The sequence below is a fragment of the Vipera ursinii genome (genome assembly GCF_947247035.1).
Source record: "Vipera ursinii genome assembly, chromosome: 13".
NCBI classification, from domain to species: domain Eukaryota; kingdom Metazoa; phylum Chordata; class Lepidosauria; order Squamata; family Viperidae; genus Vipera; species Vipera ursinii.
The window spans coordinates 2,827,146-2,849,185 of NC_139526.1; the positions used below are offsets into that span (position 1 = coordinate 2,827,146).

Genomic DNA, 22,040 nt, shown 5'->3' on the forward strand with positions numbered 1-22,040 from the left:
GCCTAATGCAGGACTAGAACTCAGAGTCTCCTGGTTTCTGGGCCAGAACCTTAATCACTATACCCAACTGGCTCTCAAAATTAAACACCTAGGTTTGTCATCTAGACCAGATGGAGACTGGTGTAGATGGAGACTAAAATATATATTTCCACCAGTTTCTAGAGCTGTTGGCTAAATTGGAAAATAGTAAACACCTCCCAGAAGAAGGCAGTCCAAGCCACTTTGGTAACCCTCCAAGAAAACGACATGGGTGCAATTAGCTTTTCTTTTCCCCCACCCCCACCCCCATGAAAATCCCAGGAAGTCTTTCTCTGACTTGCCGCTGAGTATCTGCAGGCAGTCTTGGAGCACTTCAAGGCACACCTATTTTAATCCCTTTATTCTCCCTTGGTGGGGCTTACGGGCAATTCAAGGCAGATGTTGCTATTTTCTGATGATAGATTCCCCTGACCTTCCTTGGAGAGTTGCCCCCTCGCTCCATTCCACCCTGGTAGTAAAGTTGCGAGTTAGATGGATGGAGCTCTGTCAGATAGCACTTGTTTCAATTGGATAAAAAAAATAATGGTATTGATTTTGTGCAGGATGTGAATCTCTAGCGAGATCACTGGTGTGTCCCTTCCCCAGGAATTCTTCCCTTTTTTCCACAAAAGAGTGGAAACTACGGAAGGGGAGGTGGGTGGAGGGGTATACAGGAGCTTTTTCACAGTGCTCTCCCCCCGCCCCGTGTGGTCTCTGTGGCTGCTGTGTGCAGAGGAGGCCACAGAAAGAGCACAGAAGCAGAACAAAACCATTTAGCTCTTGAAAGAGAAAAGGAAGCTTGAAATAACATTAATTGCTCTGAAAGAAGGTTGGGAGCCGATCAGCTCTCCTCCCTTCCCAGAAGCTAACCACGTGCTCACTTCTGTGGTAAAACTCCCACCTATTGGAGCCAGGTTGGCGCAAGTTCATTTCCTGCCGGACTCTGCTCTGGATCAGAGCTGACCCTTTCCAGATAGGCCCCTTGTCAAGGACCAGCCGAGCAAGCACCATCGAGACGATCCGATCTCTTAATGCAAAACTTTATTGAGTGCCTCATTTCATCACAAATAAAGCAAAACCAGCTCTGGTTAATTCCCGCACAAACCATTATAATTAAAATATGGAATTCTCCCTCACCCTATTAAAGCAGGTCACAGGGTCCAATCGAGTGTCAAAATATTGTTATGAGAAAGTGTCTCTGTGGGTTTGCAAACACCTGCTGAAATGTCCTTGGTTCATACAGGCTGAATTCTTGTTGTCTGGAGCCTGCATTCCATGAGTCATAAAAGAGCCGAGGTTGCCTACCCCTGCTCTGGGGTCTTGGATAATTTTTAAAAGAAAGCAAAAAGTTTTTTTTTTAATAAAAACTGCTTCCTCAGCAAATTCTGGTGCCAAACTTGCCTTTGTCCTGCGCTGCCCGCCCCATCGCACCAAGGGAAGGACTCTCTCTCCCAGGAGTGTAGTGCCCAGGGCCAAAGTGCCAACTGCAGACCAGGAGCCCTAAATGGTTCTCTGGCTCCTCCCTGCTTCAGAGGCGGTACAGGTGGTTTTCCACTTATGACTGCTCATTTAGTGACCGTTCAAAGTTACAACAGCACTGGAGAAAGTGATTTATGACCGTTTCTCACAACTACGACCTTTGCAGCTGGTCACATGATCAAAATTCAGCTTCTTGGCATCTGACTCATACTGTATGACGATTGCAGTGTCCCAGTGATGATCCCCTTTTGCAGCCTTCTGACAAGCCAAGTCAACGAGGAAGCCAGGTTCCCTTACCAATTTCACAACTGCAGTGATTCACTTAGCAGCTTTGGCAGGAAAGGTTGTAAAATGGGGCAAATTTCGCTTAACAAATGCTTCACCTAGTAATAGAAATTTTGGAATCAATTGTGGTCGTACGTTGAGGACTACCTGTATAAGAAGGGGAGGAGGGTAAGAGTAGCAGACTTGCCAGGTTTGACTATTAGAGGCAATTTCATAAAAGTAGTTTCACCCTTCCTGTGGCGTTGATTCCTGGTTTGGTCTACTGAGTAGGGCTGACAGATTCCAAGACTGCAAATTTCCTACAGATTGCCAGAAAATCAACTCCATAGGAAGCTTTTGGAGTAAAAAAAGAAGGCATAATTACCTAAATGCGGGATGAAACAAACACTTTATCATGCTTGTAGACTAAGACATTTAAATTCTGGGATTCTATTGATTAATCATGTATGACCCAAAACCATATTTCTTGCATACAGTCATTATTTATACAACATTAACTTAACACAGGCAGATTCTATGAGGGCTAATCATTGGTGTTAGAGATAGTTTCCTTCCAGCCATCTTGGCTCCCAGTTTAGGTTAACTTTTAATCTTAAATGAGACATACACAATCACTAATGAATGCAAGGCCTTCTAGACTGTTTCCTCACCCTTTCCTGACACTAATAGTGCATATCTGCCGTCTCTGTCTCAGGGTTCATGGCTTGACTCCTGAAGGAGCAAGCACAAAAAAATTCCACAAATTCCAAAGAATAAGAAACAAATATGCCACAGTGCAGGCTACAGGCTCACATACAATTACACAAGGGTGTAAGATTCTTTGTCGTAGCCCCTGAGACTCCCTCTGTTCAGGATGGAAGAACATAGGTCCTTATAACCCAAGGGAAAATTCTGAGAGAAATCTGTCGACAGAAACTTCCAAAGTTGATGTGTGTGTGTCTCCCATTTCCCTAGCAATCTCATAATTAGCTTCTTATAGTCCCAAGAAATACAGGTGACTGAAGGAGAGGGGACATCTGTTTCAAAAACCTTCTATTTCCGTAGAAATGGGTAAAAGCACTTTAGCTTGGAATCTCTGCTAGGTTTAATTTATTATTGTTGTGGAACTAAATGTTATGGCCTTGCCTCATATTCTTATCTTCTCTGTAGAAGCTAGTGATGAAAATATAGCTTTGATTTGGAAAATTCTTATGACTTAAAATTTAAGAATCTTTCTAAAAAGGTTTCTGGAGATTCCAAACAAATTAGTAATAAACCAAGGATATCTTGTGATCTATCCAGAATATTGTATTTTCTGTTTTGACCATTGTTTTTGTGAGATTTCCCCCCCACACACACACACACCAGGGAAAGAAAAATCCTCTAGCCCAGGTGTCTATGGAGATTCTCAGTCATCCAGGTCATGTTGTCCCAAAGGTGCTTTTTCAAAAGGCAAGAGGACTTTCTTTGTTTTTCCTTGAAGATGTTTTGCTTCTCATCCAAGAAGCCGAGCTGAACTTCTTCAGAACTGAAGAAGCTTCTTGGATGAGAAGAGAAACGTCTTCAAGGAAAAAGAAAGTAAGTCAAGTTGCCTTTTGAAAAAGCACCTTTGGAGCCGCTAGCCCAGGGTTTCTCAAGCTCAGCAACTTTAAGATGTATGGATTCCAGTTCCCAGAATTCCCCAGCCAGCCTGTTGAAGTTCACGCATGCTGGCTGGGGAATTCTGGGCAATGAAGTCCACACATCTTCAAGTGGCCAAGGTTGAGAGGCCAGAGGTTTTGCACAGGTACAGAGTCTCATCCCTATGAATACCCAGATGACCACTCCGAAAATCGGGATTTCGGGTAGCTAACTGGCTCTGTCACTTCTCCTTTATTTTCTAAAAATTTCCTTTTATGAAATGAGGGAAGAAGGAAATTGAGAGTTGCTGGCTAAAAGGATTGGGAGGTAGTGAAATTCTGGCTCTGCTGTCAATCAGTCAAGAAATTCAGTTCATTAATAATTTTGGTGGCCCGCTGCAGGCGTATACACTCCTTTTTGTATAGAATTAAAAACCCTTCATCTGTTAAAATAACAAGGTAGACGGTTTAGAAGCAAGTGAATGCTAACATGACAGGTTTTGCAAAGTGTGAAGGAACTTAAGCAGGCTTTCTGTCAAGGGAAAGTGAGTTAGGAGAACTGATGGACCTGGAAGTTATTTCAACAAGGGTTAAAATGGAGTGGCGTCTTATCTTTTTCTGGATTTGCCGTTTTGGAATGGTTCGGAGAATATAGAATATATTCTTTATTGGCCATGTGTGATTGGACACACAAGGAATTTGTCTCTGGTGCATAAGCTCTCAGTGTACATACAAGCAACAGTGATGCAATCATAAGTCATAAGATACAACCAACAAAGTGATAGTCTTAAGATACCAGTAGGAGCATTATGTACTAAGAGTAAACGACTTTTGAATATGCATTCACCTTATGTAAGATGGGCAGCTATGCGAATTTGATAAATAATAAATATAACATTACTAAAATATTAAACCACGAAAGGGTACTATTTCATAATTTCATCTATGTAATCCATATGATCCTTACTTCATTTTCTGTAAGTATTTTCCACTCTAGATAAAATTATTGGGGTCAGTTTTGATTGTTGAGAAATTTATTATTCCACCTTAGTTGCCCTTGGTTGCTGAGCAGATTATTCTGAGTTAAGGCATAAATAAATAATAAAGACCTTCTCTGCATCATCTTATTGTGGAAGGAAGTGCAAGACAAAAGTCTAGAATCTGCATGCAGTAAAAATGCCACTCGGGGAATATGAGGTGGTGATGGATTCAGCTGCTCAGAGTAACTTATGTGTGAGTTGGGCAGCTATATAAATTTGTTTAATAAGAATAATGAATAAATAAAAATCAGTGCAGCATTTTGGTAGGAGCCTGGCTTCCTTGTGGTTATCTCCTTCTTAGTCGATTGGCTGATACTTCTTAGGGTTTCATGCTTATGACTATTTGAACTGTATTGAAATGAAATGTTATTGATAGACTCAGAAATGTTATTGATGGGTGGTTGTTTTGTTTTAAACATCCTTGTGCAAGACTTCTTTTGACACATTGCAGTAAATCACTTCAGGCTTCATTTGGGAAGGCAAAGCAAGGTTAAGCAAAAGCAGGATCAAGTTGGATCGAGCAATATTTCTGCCTCCTCTCAGCCTTCCGCTATCAATTGTCATCCCTGCCACAGGCCTTGCAGCTGAAGATGCGCTCTTAGTTGCAACAAAATAAACTCTTCTCCTGCTTGAGCAGGGGGCTGGACTAGAAGATCTCCAAGGCCCCTTCCAGCTCTGTTCCATTCCGTTCCGTTCCGTTCCATTCTCTCTTTGGCCACGTGGCCATCTGGAAGGGGAGAAGGACGCTCAGCTATCTTCTTTACCACTTATCCATCTGTCTTGTTTGTGTGTGGCTGAATTACAGAAGAGCCACCAGTCCATGCTGGTAGCCAAGGCGCAGGCTTTGTTTTGCCAGCTATGCAGGCTGGGGACAATGGGATCAGAGGCCCCAAACATTTGGAAGATACCAGACCTGGTAATTGCTCTGGATCACCCAAGCAATCCTCTGCCTTGTTGCAAGGACGCAACTGAAATGGCTCCTTTGTGTATTTGACACAAAGTGGTAATAAAGCTTGGTTGAATGCCTGTTTCCATGATAGAATCTATCTCTGCCTCAGCAGATGTGGTTTATTTTCTTTTACAGCCGTATCCAAAGATCTTGAAGCATTGGCGTGTTTGAACTTGCTTGCTTTGTAATTGCGTTTTATGAAAAAGCGAAGTGAGCCAAGATGGATTTGTCTGGAATACATAGGCAAGTGTGCAGGTTTCTTTCTTCTCTGACCTTTCCTTCGATAGTGTAATAATTTCCCACAGGATCCAACCTGGGTCTGTCACCAGGACTAGAGGTTTAGTCTTCCGAGCTTTCGGATTCGTACTGGAGCTGTCCTTGGGGAACTTCTTTCTGTGCACAGAGAGGTTCCCTGAGGTGGGCTCCAGATGAGTCGGAAAGCTCAGAAGACTAAACCTCTGGTCTTGGTAACCAGCCCAGATTGGATCCTGCAACATTGTCCTGGGACATGTAGATTCACCTTCATTCATAATCCTTCCACCCTTTGGGGATGCTGCAGAGTAGACAAAAAGGCATTGAAATAACAAATTCAATTCAGGCAAGAATGATGTGATTCCTGTTGGTGTAATAGTAACAGTAACAGAATTGGAAGGGTCCTTGGAGGTCTTCTAGTCCAACCCCTTGCTCAGGCAGGAGAAGCTGTACCATTCCAGACAAATGGCTGTCTGATCTCTTCTTAAAAAAACCCAGTGATGAAGCACCCACAACTTCTGGAGACAACTTCTGTTCCACTGATCAATTATTCTGATTGTCAGGAATTTTCTTCTTAGTTCCGGGTTGCTTCTCTCCTTGATTAGTTTCCATCCGTTGCTTCTTGTCCTGCCTTCAGGTGCTTTGGAGAATAGCTTGACTCCCTCTTCTTTGTGGCAGCCCTTCAAGTATTGGAACACTGCTATCCTGTCATCCCTAGTCCTTCTTTTCACTAGACTAGACATACCCAGTTCCTGCAAATTGTTCTTCACAGATTAGCTTCTCGGCCCCTAATCATCTTTGTTGCTCTTTTCTGAACAATTTCCAAAATCTCAACTCCTTTTTTGTATTGGGGTGAGCAAAACTGAGTGCAATATTCTAAGTGTGGTCTTACTAGGGCTTACAAGAATAAAAAGAGTCCTAGTTCCATGTAGGTGATGGATCAGGTGATGCATCAGGCAAGGAGTTGTGCACAGTTCAAAGGGAACCCAGTGTGCTTTTGCTGCGAGAAAGGCCACTGCATATGTGTGAGATTATTGGAAAAGCAATAAAAGGTAAAACTGATGCAATTGACACTTGGAATTCTGCCTGCAGTGTTGGTTAACTCTGTCCCATCAGGTACCATGAAGAAACAGGTGTTAAGAGAATAACAGAATTGGAAGGAAGCTTGGTGGTCTTCTAGTCCAGCCCTCTGCTTAAGCAGGAAACCCTATACCAGGGCTGTACAACCTTGGAACTTTAAAATGCTGGCTGGGGAATTCTGGAATTTGAAGTCCACAAGTCTTAAAGTTCCCAAGGTTGGACACCCTTACCCTACACCATTCCAGAAAAATGACCGTCCAGTCTCTTCTTGAAAACCTCCAGTGATGGAGCACATGCCGTATGCAAAGCAAAGACGGAAGCAGAACAAGATCTGCAAATCTCAACATTTGGAGTTCAAGGGCTGCTCTTCAGCCATTCCTGAGTGATCAGGAAACTCTGCCAGTGCGGCGTTTGCTTCCCCAAAGTTAATCCCCAGGAACATTTCTTTTGCCCGAATTCATTGTGTGCTGCTTTGATTCGACTCCCTGCTGGCTGCCTCATGGAGCGTCTGTCATGATTGGGCGGCAAAGGATAAGAGGTTTTTACACACTGGCTGTCACTGCATACTGTCAGCTTAACCAGGGAAAGAGTGCTTAACAAAGGTCTGGCAAAGAGCAACGAAAGCCTAGAGAAAAGAGGAAGCCAATTTATTGGAAAACCTCTATAAAATTCAGGGAACTAGGAATGCTGAAGTACAACTATGCTTTGCTTCAATATTGGTCTGGGCAAGTAAAATTAAACACCAGTTTTCTCTTTGAATTTAATATTTTCTATAGTTTTCCACCAATTTAAGCTCAGGAAGCTTGCTGAATATCTTGGGACTCTTTCTTTCAGCCCAGCCTTCCCTGCAGGATTGCTGTTTTAGGAGTCCAGTTGGAGAAAGGAGAATTACGAATGACACATTGGCCTTTTAGAGCAAGGGGTCTCCAAACGTGGCCATTTTGAGACTTGTGGACTTCAAATCCTAGAATTCCTGGCTGGGAAATTCTGGGAGTTGAAGTCCACAGTCGTAAAGTGGCCAAGTTTGGAGACCCCTGTCCAAGAGAGACGAGAAACTGTTAACGAGATTTCTGGAGACAAATTGGGCAAAAATAGAAGCTAATGAGGAAGTGAAAAGGTTGGGCTGACCACCTCATAAGTCTCACTGGAGCTGAGAGAGGCAAAGGTTACAACAGCTGGAGCCCTTCAGAGGGCCGCTGAATTATTTAGGGAAGTGAAGATTATTGGTTTGCACTCCAAGAGACCTCACTGTCTCTGCACCCTCCTCCATGATGGTGGTCCCAAAATGTAGGGAACAAAACCACTTGGTGCCGCCTTCAGATCATCCTCCATTTGCTGTAAAGGCAACTTGTCCTCTTGTTTTCCTCTATTATGTTTAAAGGGGTTTTTCCTGCACCTTCCAGCACGAGCTCTCTGCCCTGTGTCTTTTCTGCCGCACCCCATAGGAAGGTATACCCAGCCCTGTTCCATTGAGCCAGCTGCCGAGGGGATGCATGCATGCGCACGCACACACAGACACAGACACACAGACACACAGACACACACACACACACACACACACACAGAGAGAGAGAGAGAGAGAGAGAGAGAGAGAGAGAGAGTCCCTGGCCTTTGGGCTGTGGCAGAGTTAGGACTGGCTATCTCTCTCTTCTCCTGCCAATGCTGCAGCCTGGCAGCCCATCCTTGGGCACCAGTGCTTGGCAGATGGCAAGGGAAGCAGGAGCAGTGGCAGAGGAGACCAGCTCTTTGGCTGCCCGTTATCCTTTGCCACAGTAGAGATATGGGGGGGGGGAGTGGAACATTGTCAGGGATAGAAAAAGGGAGAAAGAGATTTTTAGCTGATGACCCCCTTTAGCCCAAGATCAACTTGCTGTCCCGCACAGCCACCCCTAATCAGTGGGGCAGGGGGGTACAGTCTTTTATGCCTGCCATCTTCTGGAAGGCTGCTGGATGGCCATAAAAAGATGGGCAATTTTGAGAGATTTCCAGGTTGCGTCATGGTGAGATGGACGCAGGAAGGCAGGGCTTTGTCTTCCACGCTTGATTTTGCCCTGCTGGGGGCCCTAAAAGGGCCTAAAGTCGCCCCAAAGACTCAATGAAGAAGGGGTGCCTCGTCGCTCACAGAGAGATGGCGGTCTTTCCATTCAATCTGAGGAAAGCCCTCCAAACCAGCAGGGGAAAGACTGGCTACATTCCTGTGGCCAGCCATTAGCCACTGACAACCGAAGAAGAGAAGCACTAATTAGCAGATTGTAAACAGCATGTTTGGAACTGGGTGAGAATATTGACCTTTTCTTTACTATTCCACAACTGAATTTCCTGGGAAAGGCTCCCAAGAAGCTAAAATCCTCCAAACGTGAGAAGGAAGGGGATTGTAACCCCACCCTTCCAGAGGAACGGAAGCAGCATTTTAATTTCTTTTATGGGGGGCAGAAATATATAATACTGAAGTGGAAGTAACATAAAGCTACAGTTTTCATAAATTTGAGAACTGAGATAACTGTTAAGATTTTCTCTTTGGAAAAAAAAAACACCATTGAGGTGAAATATGAGAAATCAACCCTTTGTCTTAAGAGTGGAAAATGGATTTTGAATGACATCTAGTGGTGGATTTGAGTATAGCACTACAAATAGCTTCCTGGCTGCTTGGTGACTCCTAGCTTAATGGAGAACAGCTGGCAATAAAGGAAAATATTTTGGCATACTTATCACCCTGACCTTCTTGGACTATAAACACCTACTGAGCTTGGACTGTTAATCTCAAGAACTATTGGGAGAGAAAGAAAAAAAATGACTTTTGACTTTTGACTATGTCTGGCTGGGAGAGACTTCTGAACTGTTTTCAGAGTGTTTGAACATTTTGAACATTGTGGATTGCAGCCCTGACTGACTGACAATTCTTGGATGCCTAAGACAAAGGATCACTACAAAAAATTGCTTTTAGGACTGGACTCATATTCTGGAACCTATTGGATTATAAAGGCTACACATAAAGATCAGAAAACTAGACGAAACTTTGTTCTACTTTTATTAAGATTGGTGATACGAGACAAGACTTGTATTTGGAGAACATAAACATTTTGACAGATTATCTGGAGGGGGGGACAAAATGGATGTTTTACACCCAGCTAAAAGTGCTAAGAAAATTTACCTTGCACCTCCATTTCAAGCCCTCACCCAGGCTAACCAAGGATTTCCAGGAATGATGCCTCAAGAAAAAACAAATATATTTCAGAAGGAAATATACTCTATGGTACAACTAATTCACCAAACAACTGCCGCACACAAAGAGGATACAAAAAGAAACCATAATGAGACTAAAAACAATTTAGCTAATATAAATGAGCAAATCTTCAAATTAAATCTACAGTTAGAAAATTCCCAGAAAATGACTACAAAGTATGAACAAATAAACCAGAAATCAGAAGATGAAGCAGAGGAAATTGACCCAGAGACAGAAGAGATAAAAAGGGAAATATAAACTACCATATACAAACAAAATACTGCAAGACTTAGCCATAACAACGAAAATGGAAAAGACGCTTTACCCCTTAGGTCTGCAAAATGTACCTGATGATAAGGAAGAATATTTTTAAAAAATGGAATATAGAGCTGTCAGGGGAAATGTCACAACTTGAGAGACAAGAAATGAAAAGAGAAATTGAGGGAGAAAGAAAGTGGGAGTTGCTTAAGGAATATAAATGGGAGGAACTCCCCCCCCCAAAAAAAATACCCTACCTAAATTGTCTTCCTCATTCCAAGCAACTTTTACAAAAATAGAAAGAAAACTCCTGGGTGATTTAATTACCTTGCCCTGGAAAGCTATTTGACAAAGAAAGAGTTCGACTTAAAAAACAGAAGATTTGACCTATTAGAAGGGGCATTATATGATTAAATATCTATTTGAATACGACTAAAAGAATGAATGACCCTTAGATATAATTAGACTTTTATAATGAAAGATATGATTTAGAATTAAAATAGCATTTTTTTCTTTTTTTGATATGGGAAATATGAAATAAGAGGTCGGCTGATATGAATAAAATTCTTAGCTATATAAATATAACACTGTGAAAATCATAACTGACAAAGATATTTCGAATGCTGATGGGAAATCAAATTTTAACAAGAGCATGAAAAACAGGATATTGATTTATGAATTGATATTATTGTTTGTACGGCATGAGTAAAATATAATGAGGATGTTTATATTTAACTTTGTATGCATCAACAGTAGCAAGAATTGTAATTGTGTAATGAGGGGAAAATGGAAAAAATATGCGGAAGGAAGGAGGATCAGGGCAAAAAACACTGGATTGTGCAGTGCTGAACAGATTTATACTGAAGAAAATGTGAAATATGTGAACCCAGACAACACGTTGTTTACTAAGCACTAAAGACTGTAATTGTTAAAAATCAATAAAACATTAAAAGAAAAAGATGGACAACCTTTCTCCTCCCAGTCCTTCCGGTACTGCTGTGCCCCTGGTGTGAGGAGTTTGCCTTCTCTGTTAATATTGTTTCTTACTTTGAGGAGTAAGCCACCGAAAGCCAGGCAGCCTTTAAATCCAATAAAACAAGCAAATAATACGGATGAAGTGCTGCTGTGCCTAGCCTAGAGCAGGGAGATGTGTCATTATTTGAGAGAAAAGGGGGGCAGAGGGTTTTCTGCTATCAGTTCCCCAATACCAAGGAGTGATCTGGGGGGCAAAGAGCTGACACAGAAGGCCCCCTTGCCCACCTTCTCTCCCTGAGGCCAGAGAGCTGCTGAAGAGTGCCAGTAACCAGCCCCACTTCTCACCCCTTGCTTCCTAGGGGGACAAGACCTCTGTTCTGCTTGGCTGCTGAGGCAGGAGCAGAAGCCTCGGATGAATGCAGATCCCGTTCTGCTACAGAGACCTCACGAGGCCCCCAGCCTCACTAGCAGGGGCTGTTCCAACCTCATCCAGGGACCCTTGGCGAGAGGGAGAGGTGGGATAAGGAAGAGGGTGGGAAGCTTTTCCAGCTAGAACACGGTCTTTCTGTGCGGGACGATCCGTGCAAGGAGCCTGCCCACTGGTGTCGCTGCCCAGCTTGCCTTGACATTGAACACCCAAAAATCCATTCAGTCTAGGACAGGAGTAGGCAACCTCGGCTCTTTTATGACTCATGGACTTCAACTCCCAGAATTCCTGAGTCAGCTATGACTCAGGAATTCTGGGAGTTGAAGTCCATGAGTCATAAAAGAGCCGAGGTTGCCTACCCCTGGTCTAGGATCCCTTGAAAGAAGATTCTAAGCCTAAGTGGGAGAGATGAAACCTTTACAATCTTTAAAAAGGCAATCAAGGAATATTTTAAAACCTGGCCTCAATTCTTTAAATAACTATAAAAAGGACATTTGTAAAGAGGGAGAGAACAGGTCAGGTACCACAGCAGAGAAGGCCCACTTCCAGGGGCTCACCAATTGTAGTTCCCTAGAAATTGGGACCCCAAACATGTCTTCTCTATCAGATTTGATTTAAAACAATTCCACAGAGAGAATGTGCCAGAACAGGCTAACAAGCCCAAAGCCTGCCCGCCTTCTCAATGTAAAGCCACCATTCCTTGCCTCAAATGAGGAGAGAGCAGTTTGCTTTGCTTGCAAGCAATAATTAACGGAGAGGCAAGGGCCCCCAGTATCCATTCCAGCACGATAAAATCGATGCATAACAGAATAACAGAGTTGGAAGGGACCTTGGAGGTCTTATAGTCCAACCCGATGCTCAAGCAAGAAGCCTATACCATTTCAGACAAATGGTTGTCCAATCTCTTCTTTGAAACCTCCATGTTGAAGCAGCCACAATGTCTGGAGGCAAGTCGTTCTACTGATTAATTGTCAGGAAATTTCTCCTTAGTTCCAGATTGGTACTCTCTTGGATTAGTTTCCATCCAATACTTCTTGTCCTGCCTTCAGGTGCTTTGGTGAATAGGTTGACCTCATGTTTTCTGTGGCAGCCCCTGAGATATTGGGACACTGCTATCGTGTCACCCCCTAGTCCTTCTTTTCATTAGACTAGACAAACCCAATTCCTGCCACCGTTCTTTTTACTTTTCAGCCTCCAGCCCCCTAATCATCTCTGTTGCTGTTCTCTGCACTCTTTCTAGAGTCTCAACATCTTTTTTATATTATGCAACCCAAACTGGATGCAGTATGCCAAGTGTGGCCTTTCCGAGGCATTATAAAGTGGAATTAACACTTCATGTGTTAATACCACTTTATAAAAGTGGGCTACTCCAATTTTGCAGAATCCTTGAGCGCATTTTACAATGGACACCCTTTGGAAAGGTGTGAGAACATGACTCTGTGGCTTTGCTTGGGGAACACAGAGAAGTACACAGCCATCGAGTTGTTCAGCATCCCAAGAGCATCCCTGCTTTTTAATTATTATTTTTTTAACATTAAATTTTAACCATCCTTGCCTCCTGCTGGACTCTTTCAATTTGAGAACTGTGTGAGAGGTCCGCGAGCAACTCTTGTGGAGGTCTCAGAGCCGGTCCTGTTTCTCCACATCTTCCTTCAGCTGCATCACCTTTGCTGGCCTTCAGAAACCCTGTGGAGTGGCGTTCTCCAACCTTTCAGACTTTGTGGACATGCAGGGGGGGAGGGAGAGGCCACTCGCACAAAGGAGCTTCACGTGCATGCACTCACCTGCTGCTTGCATAAACGCAACTGCACACGTGCGCTCACCCACCACTTCCGTGGCCCAGTTCCAAACTGGCCGTGGCCCGGTAGTGGGCTGTGCTTTGGGGATTGGGGACCTCTGTGGAGACTATCAATTTTTTCTTCTACTTCCAAGAACTGATGGTTTCCTCTCTGAATTAAATCAGGAGGCATGTTTCACTCCTGAAGGCTGGGCTGGCATGCCCAGATCAGCCTCTTGCACCTCTGAATTCCTGTTCTGCTCAAGCTGAGATGCAGCCCTCAGAGTCATGGCATTCTCCAAGCCAGAGGAGAGAGTGTGCACCACTCAAGCTTGGCTGCTGCTAGGGTGGACTCCAGCATGTTCTGGTGACAGCTGAGTAAAGCTTCCATGTCCAGAGGTAGAGTATCTCTGAATAGCAGCTATCCGGAGAAAAACAGGAAAAGCTCTTGCCATCCTGTCCTGCTGGGGCCAGGATGTTGCCAATCCAGGATCTGTAATGGGTGAAGAATGTCCTGGATTGCGCTTATCCTTCTTGGTTGTGTTGGAGAGGCTAATCCTGAGCTATTTCCTTGAATTGTGAACTGATCGGCCACTGAGCCTGGCAGCTGCCTAAGGCTCTAAGGTAGAGGACCCCAATCTTTTGGGCACCAGGGACCGGTTAGGTGGGGAGAAAGGTTTTTCCGTGGACCGGAGGGGGTGTGGTTTTGTGTGCTGCCTGCATCCTGTGAATGGGGCTTTCCTTGTTTGTGTGGACCGGTTGCTGGCATGCCGCGGCCCAGTACTGGTCCACAGACCGGGGGTTGGGGACCCCTGCTCTAAGATATCTGTCTGAGAGACGGAGTCTGTGCAGAAAACCTGAGGATAAATGGGCAGATTTCAGCCTTCCTGGTAAAATCCCACATTTTGCTGAAACCTTCTCCAGCCAGTTTGCTGTGCCTGGGTTGGCCCTCTTCTCCATCCTGAAATATTTGCTATTCCAGACCATCAACTCATTGCAGAAGCCCTGAGATTAGAGCTGCAGCAATACGGTTGCCAATGTCTGCCTTCTCCAACAGTTCTCTTAGTCAGTTCCTATCATCCCCTACCTTCATGGGTTTTCTAGTACAGGGAATATAAAATGGTGGAACCAATCCAAGAAAAAGTGTGAAGACACCACCAAATTCTTTGGATTACTTGTGAATGTAGAAACTGCCAGCTAACTGTGTCTTTGATATTCCATTGTTTGCCATGGTAATTTTTTAAAAATTAAAAATGATCTCCTTTAACTTTTTCCCCTATAGAGTAGTAGCATAGAGTAGTATAACTATCACTCCCTGTGACATAAGGGTTCTCGAATGAAAAGCACGGAGCAAGGAGTTATTTTGCGCTGTGGACTGTTTTCTTCCAAGGTTGCATCATTGGAAACGGCCGTGTTCAGTTCAGAACATTTTCAACATGGCTGATGTACAGTGCTAAAGTGTTTATTAGGGTTATGATTAATAATGATAGATTGAGTAGTTCCTCTTGGCTTTTGCCTTTCAACCCAGAACAATTAGAGTTGCCCTGTAATTATATTTCTCAAATTTAATTGTCAAATTTAATTTAGATGGACTCCCACTGATGTCATCTTGTGTTCTGAGGGTTTACCTCAAAGCTGCAGCAGTTCCCCCCCACACACAAAGTAGCACTTGTGGCTTTCTAGCCCAGGAACCTCCCCCGGCTTCGTCCTTTTCTGGGAAGGCAGGTCCAGCCGAGATGGAGTAAGATTACAGTAACTGAATATTATAAGTCTGAAAGTGCTCCCTCCCCGGCCTTTACATTCCAGCATATTAGGGAGGGTCCCTTTTATGACACTTTCTCCACCCCATCACTCCTTTAGATTATGATTTCTCTTATCAGATCTTTGTCCAGTTTTTCTTCCTGTCTCCCAAGGTTATTCTCACAGCCTCTTATATCTACAGAAATAGGAGAATGCAGCTGAAATTGGATTCAGGCTTTTTTGAGTGCTGAGCTTTGCAACGCTTTCCAGTCTGTTCCCCCACAACTCCCATTGCAAGGCACCAGGTTGCTGCTTGAAGGTTTTTGTTTTTGTCTTTGAGTAACTCTGTTGATAATTGTGTTGCTTTAAAACAGCGTTTTCCAACCATGGCAAGTTTACAGATGTGTGAATTTCTGGGGAATACTGGGGGTTGAAGTTCACACATCGTAAAACTTGCCAAGGTGGAGAAATCAATGCTTTAAACTGAAAACTCACGGCGGTGGGGAAAAATTCCTGTTGTGTGAGGACCCGTTGTGAGTCACCTTTTTCAGTACCATCATAACTTCGAACAGTTGTTGATTGTCAGTTGAGGACTATCTGGAATGTCCTGAGGGTGCTTTTCTTTTTCCTGGGTCTTAAACAATTAGGGAGTTTATATAACTCTTCCAGTGAGAGGATATGTTGCTGATGATCTGACACCAAGTTCTTTTTTTTTTTTCTGTTCCAGAATAAAGTCTTGAATGTGGATGGTGTCAAAGTAAAACTGCAGGTAAGCCAAGCCGTGTGTCAGTTTTGATCCTGAATGTTTTGCTGTTTGTTGCATTTGTGGCTTCTGTAGAGCAACCAGCGTCCTGTTCAATTCAGATGTTGTTTATTTGTTAGCATCTCTCCTCTAGTCGCCTCCTGGACCCAGAACAACTTGTCACAGGCAGAGCGAACAGCCAGCCTGAGCCGACTTGGAGGAGATGTTCCCATAAATACCTTCTGTACAAACCCAATGTGGGTTTATAGATTGAATTAATGCCTTCAATTCTTCTCAAAAACCTAAAGAAGCCAGAGCTGGACCTGAAATATTGAAGTTATACTGCCGAACTAAAGTTCTATTGCTGGATGGAATTCCAAGAGTAGAGTAGAGTAGAGTAGAGTAGAGTAGAGTAGAGTAGAGTAGAGTAGAGTAGAGTAGAACAGAACAACAGAACAGAACAGAACAGAACAGAACAGAACAGAACAGAACAGAACAGAATAGAATAGAATAGAATAGAATAGAATAGAATAGAATAGAATAGGAGAACTTGACTTTAATGGCCAAGTGTGATTGGACACACAAGAAATTTGTCTCTGGTGTATATATACAAGCAACAAAGTGTTAAATTATAAATCATAGTGATAAGATACAATCATAAATAATAAAATATAACCAACAAAGTGATAATCATAAAATATACAAGATTTGAGAAATAGTGATGTTTTATTGTCCTTAAGCAGCACAATGTAGACCTGAACATGAGGCTCTGCTTTTCCTCAAACATATTTGCTCTCAGTTTTCTGTCCCAAGTGTTCCGGGTATCTTTTTTGCCCATCTCCTGGCAAACTAACACCCACCCAGTGGTCTCTGGTCAAGAAGAGACGCAAGTGGGCAATCTGATCCAGCACCATAGCAGCCGCTGTGTAAGTGCTTAACTAGGTTCATCAAAGAATTTCCCATAGTGTTTGTTGCTGGTTGCCCTCAAGCATCTGTGGTAATCCAAGCAGATCCAGAAAGCACCTGTGATGGATCAAAGACCACTACGCTGCAGAATGGATCAAAGACCACTACGCTGATCACAAAATGGCCTGCCCATGGCAAAGAACTACTTATCAAGTGTTCCATCTTCACCTCATGCTCTGATCCACTTTCATAGGTTAAGCCAGCTGTCCCTTCAGACATGCTCAGGTTGTCATGCCGGGTTCTGTCATCTCCTACTGAGGACTCTTTCCAGAACCTTCACATATAACAACCACTGCATGACAAATTGTGGGAAGCAATAGTCACAACAAATCCTAAAGAGCCCCATGGCTGATCTGAAATGTCTCTTCGTTGATGATGGTCATAGCCTTCTTTCTCAATAATGTCTGTGTTTGCCTCCCTCACTGATTCCCTTATCTCACTTGGTCAAATTATATCCATGCCACTATGACCATCCACCTCCTCCTTCATTTCACATATACATGCAAAGTTATCCATCTCAACCTTTTTTACCCTGAGTGTAATTCTCCCCTGAGATGCTTCCACAATCTTTCCACCAAACAATGCATGATGCCTTTGGTCCTCCTCTTTGCCAACGTAAATTTTCAGTAAAGTATTATACTCTTGGTAAAATCATGTCCCAGGAGTTTCTTCTTCTGGAAATGCCAACTGGACAGTTGACAGTCCTCCTCTTTGCCTCTTAATGTTCTCTTTGCTCAACATTATTCTTTGTTCTTCTCTTTTACAACTGCTTTCTTCTTCTCCATTCTTTTCAGCACATGTTCTCCTTCACCACTTTCACTTTCTCTGCACTTTCAGTTGTCCGGGTAACTTCCTTCCATATTGATCTCCTCACAGCCCTATCATTCCTCAGCATACTACACTTTCTGTCCCTGTTGATGGACTCTTGGGACATTTGCAAAATGGAGGTGGGGAAGCCATTCCATTCCTTCAAGAAGAGAAGTGCCAATGTTAACAAAACTGCAACATTGCTGAGCAGTTATTGGATTGCTTGCCATTTTAAAAACTGGCAGTTATCTTGCCTTCTTCCAGGAGCTTCAATTCACACACATCGCAGAGGGTCTGTCTATGACAATTCACTGCAGCCAACTCACCACAGCCAGTTCACTACGGCCAACTTGCCGCGGCCAACTCACCGTGGGACAAGAGTTACACAGATATCAAAGAAATGGGGGAATAGAATAATTAAAGAAAGGATGCAAAAGGAGGGACAGAATGAAACATGAATGACAAAAATTAAATATCTTGCAAGGTAGTTTGGGTTGACAGTGACACAGTCGAGTCATTTGATGAACTTCCATGACTGAACCCAAATCTCCCCATTCTGCCTAAGTATGCATGGAAGAATGGCCTTCAGCCAAGATGCATGCTGGTTCCAGCACTCAAGATGATTAATTTGTTTATTTTTCAGTCTGTATATTATTTGCCACAATTCAAGTTCATTATGAAGTCCAAGTAGATAAATATTGGAAAGTAGTCATTCAGTGGAAAGGTTGTAACGCGAATAATAAGTTACCAACACTGTCATAGCAATGCTGCACCAAGAGTTCTGATTAGTATTTTAGAGGAGAGGAGAGCTGTCATCTTCCAGATCTACAGCTCCCAGCTTTGTTCACTATTTCCCAAGATGGTGTCATGGAAACAACACCTGAATAATCACAAGTTTCCCACCAGAAGCGCTACAGAGACACTATGTGTGAATATCATCATCAGCAGCAGCAACAACAACTCTTGGAATAAGATAGGGAAGACTAAGTTGGTTTTTTCCCTGTGAAGCTTTGTGGTGCTGTTGGTAGTTTTTCTGAGGCAAACATTGACTAAACATGCAGCGCAACATCTGTGGTGAGGCTTTGCACACTTCTCATAATTTAAGAAGTTGCGAACAAGATGACATTATTGCTCTTATTCTATTTTTAATCCATTTTTTTCTGTTTTTGAGTAGACTCAGATGCTTCTTGTTTATTCCCAGGCATATGAATTAGATTTTTTAAAAAAAGAAATCAAATTTATCTTAACCACCAATTCTTTCAGGGAAATCTGCCATCTTTCTTCTGGTGAGTGGTGCACTCACTAATTTAATAAAATATTTTACTAGAGAATCTAAGCTTAATCTTTTCTAGTGAGTTCTCCCGGTCTTGTTTTGCTCTGTTTATCTAAGAGCTGCACATCAATCAATCAAATAAGTAAACAATTTCATTGCACCTTAGTGATTAAGAGGGAAAAAACACCATTTTTTTGAAGGACTGAGCCTTTTTTAAAAACCCCTTGTGGAAAAATCACCCCTCTGACCATGGAACCCATAAACCCAATTTGAAAAACCCCAGTGGAAAAATCATTTTGCAGGATCCAGTCTGAATCAGTCACTGAGACCAGAGGTTTAGTCATCTGAGCTTTTGGACTTGTGCTGGAGCCCATCCTCAAGGAACTTCTCTCTAGCAATTTTGGGCTATTCTGTGTGTAGTAGTTATATGGTGCCTGGTTGTATGTGGCTTTTTAGTTATTGATTGGGGTGCTGATGGTCTGCTATTAAGTCATTGGCTGTTGTTTCCTTCTGAAAGCTCAGAAGACTGAAACTTTAGTCCCGGTGACTGACCCAGATTGGATCCTGCAACATTACCCTGGAACATGTAGATTCGCCTTCATTGGTGAAAATTATTTTGTTATCTATAAATTACGTTTCATAGATCACAAAACTGCAGTTATTTCAACATAAATATTTCCTTTATATTGGTCCCCAGTATGGAAGAAATTGAAAAATTCAGCTAATGGTTGGAAATGCCACACTAATTCAAATGAGAGGTGAAGGCTCCCTTTGTGTAGAAATGCAAAATGCAGGATACACAAAGGAGCCTTCTCTCGCCTCAGATGAACTAGTTCGGCCTTTCCAACAATTAGCTGAATTTTTCAATTTCTTCCACACATTAATAAGTTGCTTTGGAAGGCTCACTGAGTTTGGAACAGTTCATTTTCTTTGGAACTGCACACCAATTGTGTGGAAAGTAACAAGAGAACAAAGAAAGTGAACCCCGAGGAACCATACAATGAAGAAGGGCTGATATTACTCCAGGCCGGCCTGTCTAGCATGAGTTGGACAAGGATCTCAAGAACTTTCTTTCTTCCCATATTTGTATGTTGTGTTGCTGGAAGACTGAAGGGGCCATTTAGAAATTTGGTCTGTAATTTTGAAAGCATCTGTTTGTTCTCACTTTTCCCCCACTTCTGAAGTTAAATTTACTCGAAAGTATACAAGGTAATTCTGAGCATATTTATGTACTATTTTTTTGGGGGGGGGGGGGAATTGTTTGGTCAGTTTATTTATTTTTGCACATTTAACCTGGACATAAAATTGTGTGTGTTGTCCGCTTATATCCCTTGGATGAAGTGTGAGATGTAGACAGATGTTAACAATATTTGCCTGGCACAATAAGATCACAAATAAGTTTAAATAATTAACTATGGATGCAAAGACTGATCCAAGAGAAGGGTGAGGGGTGATATGATAGCAGTGTTCCAATATCTCAGGGGCTGCCCCAAAGAAGAGGGAGTCAAGCTATTCTCCAAAGTGACTGAAGGCAGGACAAGAAGCAACGGATGGAAACTAGTCAAGGAGAGAAGCAACCTAGAGCTAAGGAGAAATTTCCTGACAGTTAGAACAATTAACCAGTGGAACAACCTGCCTCCAGAAGTGGTGAATGCTCCAACACTGGAAGTTTTTAAGAAGAGAATGGACAGCCATTTGCCTGAAATGGTATAGGGTTTCCTGTCTGAGCAGGGAGTTGGACTAGATGACCTCCAAGGTCCCTTCCAACATCATCATCATATTATTATTATTATTAACTATTTACCTAAAGATAAGGGATGTGGTGGCTCAGTGAGTTAGGACACTGAGCTGGTCAATCAGAAGGTCGGCAGTTTGGCGGGTTGAATCCTGAGTGCCGTGTAACAGACTGAGTGCCTGTTACTCGTCCCAGCTTCTGCCAACCTAGCAGTTCGAAAGCACATAAAAATGCAAGTAGAAAAATAGGGACCACTCCAGTGGGAAGGTAACAGCGTTCCGTGCGCCTTTGGCATCTAGTCATGCCGGCCACATGACCACGGAGATGTCCTCGGACAAGCGCTGGCTCTTCGGCTTTGAAACGGAGATGAGCACCGGCCCCTAGAGTTGGAAACAACTAGCATGCATGTGCGGGGGAACCTTTACCTTTACCTTTTATTTGCCTAAAGAGGCCAGAGAGACTTTTCTCTGAGTATCATCCCCCACCCAGGCTAAATTCCATCTGGCAAATGCATTGGTATTCCTAAACAGTGCTTTTTTTGTAAAAGAAAAAGGTGCCGGAACTCACACATGTCATACAACCCGCCTTGCCTACCCTACAAGGTTCCATCCAAAAAAGGTGCCGGAACTCACACATGTCATACAACCCGCCTTGCCTACCCTACAAGGTTCCATCCAAAAAAGGTGCCGGAACTCCGTTCTGAGCATTCTATGACAAAAAAAAGCCCTGTTCCTAAAAGAGTCCCTCAGCCACAACAATAGTATTTTTTAAACATTTCATTGACCATTTAAAAAAGAAGCTGTCACTTTTCCTTGAGAAACTGTATTCGCTTGGATCCAGATCAAAACAGCCTCTATTGGTCTATTTGAACTGAATGTAAAACAGTGCTTGTGGCTAAATTATATCTGCAATTAATTTTAGGGTGACAAGTGTAGCTACTGTGTCCTGGATCCAATTTATTGAAAGGGAAAATTTGTGTTTGGGATTTGTAATACTTGCAAAGCAAGAAAATAGTTGTATGCTCCTTTCTCCCCTGGGTGGACTCTCTGGATATTTACTGTATATTCATTAATTTAACACATTTATATGGTTGCACAGCTCATACTTGGTGCAACAACACTTGGATCTAGGACAACTCACCTCAGCCCACTCGCCACAGGACAACTCACTGTGGGACAAGAGTTACACTAATATCAAAGAAATGGTGGAATAGAATAATTAAAGAAAGCATGCAAAAGGAGGAATGGAATGAAATGTGACTGATAAAAATTAAAACAATTTTTAAATTATTTTAAATAATTAAATTGAATTGTTCCATGGTGAGTTGTCCTGCAGTGAACTGGCCCCGGCGAGTTGGTCATGGCAAGTTGTCCCATTCTGTCAACGCTTTGCCTGCACTTTTCATGTGGTTTTCTG

The 22,040-nt window shown here is 42.8% G+C and overlaps 1 protein-coding gene across 1 annotated transcript in view; it reads left to right on the top strand.

The window, feature by feature from the left end:
• RAB26 (RAB26, member RAS oncogene family) overlaps window positions 1–22,040 on the top strand; it is a gene marked incomplete at its 5' end in the record, with an annotated part of 188,401 nt that overhangs the window by 111,958 nt on the left and 54,403 nt on the right. The window contains one exon of the mRNA XM_083372464.1: window positions 15,829–15,870. Coding sequence (XP_083228590.1) covers window positions 15,829–15,870 — 42 coding nt within the window. The remainder of the gene's footprint in view (window positions 1–15,828; window positions 15,871–22,040) is intronic.